The sequence below is a fragment of the Equus quagga genome, chromosome 15 (assembly GCF_021613505.1).
Source record: "Equus quagga isolate Etosha38 chromosome 15, UCLA_HA_Equagga_1.0, whole genome shotgun sequence".
Lineage (NCBI taxonomy): Eukaryota > Metazoa > Chordata > Mammalia > Perissodactyla > Equidae > Equus > Equus quagga.
Genome location: NC_060281.1, coordinates 30,548,587 through 30,555,761, shown reverse-complemented (window position 1 = coordinate 30,555,761; position 7,175 = coordinate 30,548,587). Strand labels below are relative to the sequence as shown.

Genomic DNA, 7,175 nt, shown 5'->3' with positions numbered 1-7,175 from the left:
GACACTTTTAATGACTTTATTAAACCTTAGGACAGAGATCAGAGAAATGCCTTTCCAAGCTTGCAAGTGAAAACTTTTAAGCAAAAGATCAGCAGAAAGCAGGGCGCTACGGGGACAGACAAATCTCATGGTGTCTTCTGAGAACCAACCCATTCTTCTTTCTCTGAGAACAACCTGACCCCTCACCTCAGGGGTGGGTGCTTGGCAGCCATGATTACATTATGGGACATGTACATTGTCCCACAGTCACAGAACATTGGTCTGGGATGGACATCTGCCCCAAGTTTGGCCAGTCATTTATTTTTCCAAGAATTTAAAATTGTGATTGGCAGTCTCTGTGGGTGGCTAGAGCTGAGGTGATAGTCAAACTCAGGAGCTGTATGGTGGACACACGAGCTGAAAAGGACAGTCAGTCCCAGAGAGAAAAATACGGCAAACATGCAGAGGGACCTAGAGAACACAGACCACATAGCCCAGAGAGAAAGCGAGAGAGGCTGCTCTAGGTTCTGCTGGCTTTTCAGCTCTGAGTTCTGCTCCCTCTGAGGCCTGGCTAAAACCTACTCTTGTGTTCTGGGTAAAGACCACTCCTGTGTCTTTATTGTAAATATCCTCTCCTTTTGTCTGTGACCATTTTAAGAGGGTTTCCATTACTGGCAAACAAAAACCTTGACTAGACGGTCCTCCCTCATTTCCAGCAGAGTCTTCTGGCCATTGATTTCTCCCAACTTACTCTCTCCTGGGAAGTCCACAGAGACCCCATAATATCTTGGTGTCTTTCTTTTCCAGGACCAAATGCTCACAATACAAACTCCAATCTTGCCCCTACTTACTTGTGTCTTGCTCAAATTCTATGCCCTAAAAGAGCCAGGTTCTCTGGAAAGCCTTCCTAGACCCCCTCAGACCTTCCAGATCCCTTCTTCCAATGAGTCCTAATAGCACAGATTATGTCAGTGGGTCCCAGTTACCAGACTGGGTCCAGGATGGCTGCGTCAGCATCATCTGGAGCGTGTTAAAAATTACAGACTCCCTGTCACCACTCCCCCGACCCCCAAGATTCTGATTCAGTAGATCTGGGTGAAGCACGCCTGTACTTTTTTAAAACTCCCAAGTGATTCTTATGTGCATCTCTGATTGAAAACTACTAATCTGTACACCACTCATTTGGTACTTGATATAAACTATTTTGTACGGTTACTTGTCTCTTTGTGTGTTTTTAAAATTTTGTTCACAGTAAACTAAAATCTTCCAGGCCACGTATTCAGAGAGCACTCAGATGGATCTCTCAGACCTCCCCTCTCACCAGACGGCTTGCAGATCTATTCTGCTACCCTCCTACCTAATACATTTGACCCCAGGTTGAGGGAGGTTTTGTCTAAGCCTTGGACCACTCTTTGTCATGCACGAGACTCTAAGGAATGTAGATAAAAGAGATGATGGCATAGATCACAGCTGGACACCAATGACCTCTTCATTACGGAGTAAATCTAGACAAGAGTGGAATTCCCATGAACCTCTCCTCTCCTCTCCTCTCCTGGAGCCCTGCAGAAAACTGCTGTTGGTTGAGGGGAGTTGCAACTAAGAGGGTACTCTGTATCCCTTTCAGGGAAAATCTGATTTCAGGAGGCAAATCTCATGAATTCCTTGTGAAATGGCCCATGCACAAGTAACACACAGTGGGCACCAAATTGCTGAGTCAAATGGAGCAAGCCATAGCTGGACTGGCCTGAGGATGACTGCCAATCCCAAGTACCAGGTGGTCACTCTTAGTGGTCATCACCCAGGATCCCCTCTTCGAGATTCCAGCATCCCTCACACCCTGGGAGAATTGGCCAAGACCTGGCAAAAAGGATACAGTGAAAAACACTTAAAGAAGTTACTGCTGTTAGCCAGAACTTTGAGTAGAGCAAGAAAACATGAGTGTCTGTGTTAGGAGTGTGAAGGGGAGATGGTTGGTTTCCCCACCCCAAGTCCTGCCATGAGTACTGGGGCCACAAAGGGACAGAGGTTAATCCCATTCAAAGTTAGCACAGTGGGGATGTACTTAGTAGACTGTGGCACTGAACATGCAAAGGCTGTCAGAAACTTGCGAGGAATCCTTAGGGTGTCTCCCACTATCCGTTTCTCTCAGAATCGTCATTACCTAAAGGAGCAAAAACCGTATGACCCAGGCTGTTCAAGCTCACAATTCTGGGATCCAATCTCTGACTGCCCACATCCCCCAAACCTTACCCCTCACCTCACCTCTGCTCTTCTATTCCCTGCCCACTGCTTGTCTATAGTATCACCTTCCCTGACCCCATTCCTCCCCACAGAATCTCTTATTCTCCACCCCGATCCTGGTCAGACTCACCTACTTTCCTTCCCCAGACGCCCAGGGCCTCTGCGCCTGGGGGCACCGGACAAGCATGTGCTTATGATGAGGAGGATGGTGCCCACGAGGAAGCTCACCAGGCCAATGGCCAGGCCAAGGACACAGATCAGAGTCTCTGTGATGTCTGGCGGCAGGATAGGCACCTGAGGCTCTGCGGGGGAAAGGAAGAGTGTGGGGTAGAGCAAAGGTTCTAGAGTAAAGGAAGCACAGGTCTGGGAAGGGTGGGCTGGGGAGGGGACTCCATACCCCAGTGCCTGAGGAGCGGCTCTGCCAGGCCCCAGTGCTCCACCTTGCAGTCATAGAAGTCATCAGCTGAGGGAATGAAGGTCAGGTAGTGGAACTTGCGGAACATGTGGTCAGGCTGGGAATAGAAGCTGGTCTGGGCCACCCCCTCGGTGATTGTTTGACCATTACGCAGCCAGGTGATGTTGATCACAGGGGGGAAGATGTTTTCCACAATGCAGATGAGGACGTTGGGCTGGCCCAGCTCCACTCGAGACTTGGGGAGTATGGTCACTCTTGGAGGCACTAGGAGGAATGAGGCCCTGAATCCCAGAGGGTCATCCCATATTTAGCCATCTGCAGGCAGGAGATGCTCTGGGAGGGCAGCCAAGGGCTCCTGTACCTGACAGGCCCCTGAACGGGGAGTCTAGGTGGGAGGGGTCATTGCTCAAGAAGGAAGAGGGTACTGAAGGGGTCTGAGAAGATCTAGGACCTCCTGGGAAAGAAAAGGTCTGCGCACAACAGTCACAGATTCTGAGTGCGGAGAGAGGCCTGTGAGGTGGGAAGGAGGCTTCTCTGGACCTCCTCGTCTGACCTGGGAGGAGCGGGGCAGAGGAAGGGCCGGGTACCGTTGATGGCTCTGGTGCGGTTGGAGCGTTCCACCAATACGTCCAGATGGACTCTGATCATCGCGATGCTGGCCAGGCCATTCTGCGGGTCAAAGCGGGTGAGGTCGCCAAACTCAGGCAGACGCCAGGCAGCCTCCCTCTTCTTCAGCTCCACAGAGAACAGCTGCTCCCCATCAAACTCATGGGAGAACTGACCCGAGGCGCCATAGGACTGGTAGAAGGCTGGTCCATAGGAGGCCATGTGGTCGGCTGCATTGGGTGAGTTCAGGGCCAGGGAGAGAGAAGAAACTGTATCAATGTCATGCATGACTTGTGTTGTGTTGAGTCTCTAAGTCTGTGCTCTATCCTGGGTTTTGTCGAGGGCAGAGTCCTTTCCGACTTGAGCTGGTCCTTGGTGAGTGGAATTGTTTGCTGGGGGACGGAAGGGAAAGGATGGAGGGAAATAGGCACATGCCCAGCACACTGGCTGCACAGAGACATGGGTGCAGCCTGCATTCCAGGTTGGGAAGAGGAGAGGCTGCCAAAAATCATGTTGGGGATTCCCAACATTAAATCTTGGCTATGATCCTCTGCTCTAGCTGTGCAATCAGGCCCTGTGTGTGAGATGAGGGTGTGTGGGGGTGCGACAAGCAGGAAATGATTAAGGATAGGAGCATAAGTGGAGATCTGGGCACAGACGTGCAGTGTAGGGGGGTTGTGAGGGGAAAGGGGCTATGGCTGGCAGGAGTAAGAATTAAGATTTATGACACAGAGACCAAAAAAGGCAGCCCAGGGTATTGCAGAGAGCAGCAGAAAAGGAGCCAGAAGTTCGTGTCCCAACTCCTCCATCTCACAGCATTATGACTGAACATGTCTTTTCCCAGAACTGAGGCTCAGTTTTGTGGAAATTAAGGATTAGGTTTTAATTGGTAAGATTCTTTTAGAATTCTATGAAATTATTTGTTCAACAGTCATTGAGAGACTACTGTGTGCCCAGCACAATGCCAGAGCAAGAGGAAATAAAGAAGAACCAGCTGTGGACCCCACGACACAAGTCCCTCGTGTCCAGTGCGGGATAAAGACAGATAAACAGTTGACTGCTGACCTGGTGATGTATACTGCAACAGAACCCGACTTGAACGGGCACACTCCAAGCCAGGATGTGGTAGAGAAATCAGGGTGCTGGGCAGTAGCATGGAGGTTTGGGTCTCAGAAAGGAAGACAGAATTGGGCAGGAACCTGAACCTGAGCCTGACACTGACACCTCTGGACTAAGCTGCACCTGTATCTTAGGTCCAGAATGGACACGACAGAGTGAGAGGGATCAGGGTCTCTTAGTAAAAGGAGTTGCCCGTAAACCAGAGGGGGGAGGAACAATTCATGCTCTGTACTGTCTTGCGCGTAAGCTGATGCGCTACATCTCCTCTCCTCACCCAGTCGCCCTCAGCACTCACCCTTGATGGCCTCAGCTTCCTGGGGGCTCAGGAGGGTCATCAAGGTGTGAAGTCCCAGGACCAGCCCCCCACTGAAGACCATTGCCCTCTGGTGCTTTAAAATAAGTCTCGGTTTGTCGGTGTCGGGGGTAAAGGAAGAAGGCGGAGGTAAAGAGGAAGAAAACAGATTCTAGGATGGGGAGACCCCTGCTGCATTCAGCCAATCAGAGAAATTCTTTGAGTTAATGTAGCTGTTGCTGGGTAAAGAAGTAGAGTAACGAGCCTGGGTGAGAAGATGGACGAATGCATCGGGCCCACGAGCACCTGGGACACTTGGTCCACGGGGGAGTCAAAAGAAAGTCTCTGTTTGGGGGGATGGGAGGGGCTTAGATCAACTGTGACTACATCCGCCAAGAGGCGACCCTCCGAAGGCAGAGAAAAGGCTGTTGGAGCACCGCACAGCTGAGCTGAGACAAATCCTCTATCTGATCCGTCGTGTAGAGAATCCTACACTCCCTATAAGTTTCTGTGGACAAATTTGGAGTTAAAAAAATACAATAAATTTTACTGAGAAATTTGAAAAGGGAAACATTCGCTATGCAGTAGAATAAAAATCCTTGAAACCTTTAAATTACTTTAGAAAATATTACTTTATTTCATTGTGTGAGAAAAATGCATAATTGTTGGAGATGTTTAGTGGTTGGAGATGTTTAGTGGTTTGGATGTAGGGAGCCGCAATGGGTTGTTCTGAGGAGCACAGAGGGTGCGGGGTAACCTCCAGCTGTCCCTGCAGGTTCCCTGGACACCCTTCTCCACGCTGTCTGGGGGCTGCCCAGTGCGGACACATCACCCTTGCCTTTGGCTTCTGGTTGGACTCAACCAACAGGAGGCATTGGCAGAATTAGTCTAATATAAAATATACGTATAAGGATAACTGTCTATCCAGGTGAAGAGAAGTCTATTCAAATATCTAAAGGCCATTGTAAAAGATCATGAAAATAAATTATTTTCAATTTGAAAGGGATCTAAGAAATCCTCTTGTTCTGTGGTTCCAAATGTGGCTATACAGGAGAATCATCTGGGGAACTTATTGAAAATACAAATTCCTGGGTTCCATCCCAACCTGAGTTGGATTAGCCTTTCCAAGGGGAGCCAGGGGTGCTGTGTGTTTGCATGCTCCCTAGGTGATTCTTGGGCAGCCAGCCTGTGGACTGCCTTCTGGCAAAAACTGCTCTGATGCTCTTTCCTCGAAGAATAAGGGATTCCTGCATTGAGTGGAGCAGATCATGGCTTGTGACTGCAATTAACCAAATTACAACTGCTAATGAATTTGGGTGGCACAGTTTATGGGGAACCCTAACCTTAGTTCTTTTTGTTTCCATTCCCCAGCCTCGCACATATTGGGTGCTTGATAGATATTTTTGCACGAATGAATGGGCACAGCTTGGGTTCTGCCCTGGTTAGGTCCCTCCCACTTTCTCCTTTGGATTGGGAGCTGGAACCATGGGACAATGGGATAGTAGATTGATGAATCATGGAAAGTTCATGATAAAGAATGTTGCTTCTTTGTTTAGTAGCAATTAAGTGTTTTTTATTTCAAAATATATGGGGATTTTTTAATGTATTGGGTTTTTTTGTTATTAACTTCTAATTTAATTGCATTATAATCCAAGAATCTTGTGAGTATGATGCATCTTAGAAATTTATCGAGACCTGCTTTATGGTTTGGAATGTGGTCCATATTTGTAAATGTTTCACATGGGCTCTAATTGTTGGATGCAGAATTTTATACATGTTTCTTAGATCAAGCATGTTAATTTTGTCATTCTAATCTATCAGCAGTCAGTTGTGACTACTGTCCCGTCTCCTCCCCACTCCAGCAGGGGTTTCAGCCTTGATTTTCTCCCCAACCCTCAACAGCTGCACGAGCACTCAGGATCTCTCACTGTTTCTGCAGCATGGGGCAGGCAATGGTTGTTCAAGGCCAACAATGGAGAGAGGCAGGAACAGACCACCTCTAATGAACCTTCTCCCAGCAAGCAACCCAGCCCACTAGTTCAAAACACCTTTCAGTCTCACTAGGCATTCCCCACTATTTTCCCTCTATGGTTCCTCCAGGGTTGGTTTGTAGGAGTGGAAACCAATAACACACGCTAGTTTATCCTGGCAGGAAGCAGGTCTCTCCATTATTTTCTTGTAATATTTATATAAGAACCTCTGTCCCTCCTAGATAGAAAAGTCAAGGGATCATGGTTTATTGGTTCTTTCTTACGCAATCACCCCTCTCCTCCAACTGCTAGCACAGTATTAAATAAATGCTTGTCAAATAAACAAATAGATGATAACAAATAAAAGTAAGTACCAGAGGTTCTACAGAGAGACATTCCAATACTGGGAACAAATACAGGCTCAACAAAAAACTGAGTAAAGTTGACTATAACATAAATTTTAAAGTTTGAATATGACATAAATTCAGTTACTCTAAATTGTCTAAAACACTGAGTTTGAGGTAAAGGTAGTTGATTCTATCATGTGCTCTGG

The 7,175-nt window shown here is 47.8% G+C and overlaps 1 protein-coding gene across 1 annotated transcript; it reads right to left on the bottom strand.

Annotated features, from left to right (window-relative positions):
* On the bottom strand, nt 1-4,787 carry LOC124226017 (HLA class II histocompatibility antigen, DO alpha chain). The gene is made up of 5 exons (XM_046638772.1): nt 4,656-4,787; nt 3,223-3,471; nt 2,618-2,899; nt 2,351-2,522; nt 1-2,140 (listed from the first exon to the last, which is right to left on the bottom strand). The coding sequence occupies exons 1-5, from the start codon at nt 4,735-4,737 to the stop codon at nt 2,137-2,139; spliced, it is 789 nt and encodes a 262-aa protein (XP_046494728.1). The 5' UTR covers nt 4,738-4,787; the 3' UTR covers nt 1-2,136.
* Nucleotides 4,788-7,175: the final 2,388 nt, after the last annotated feature.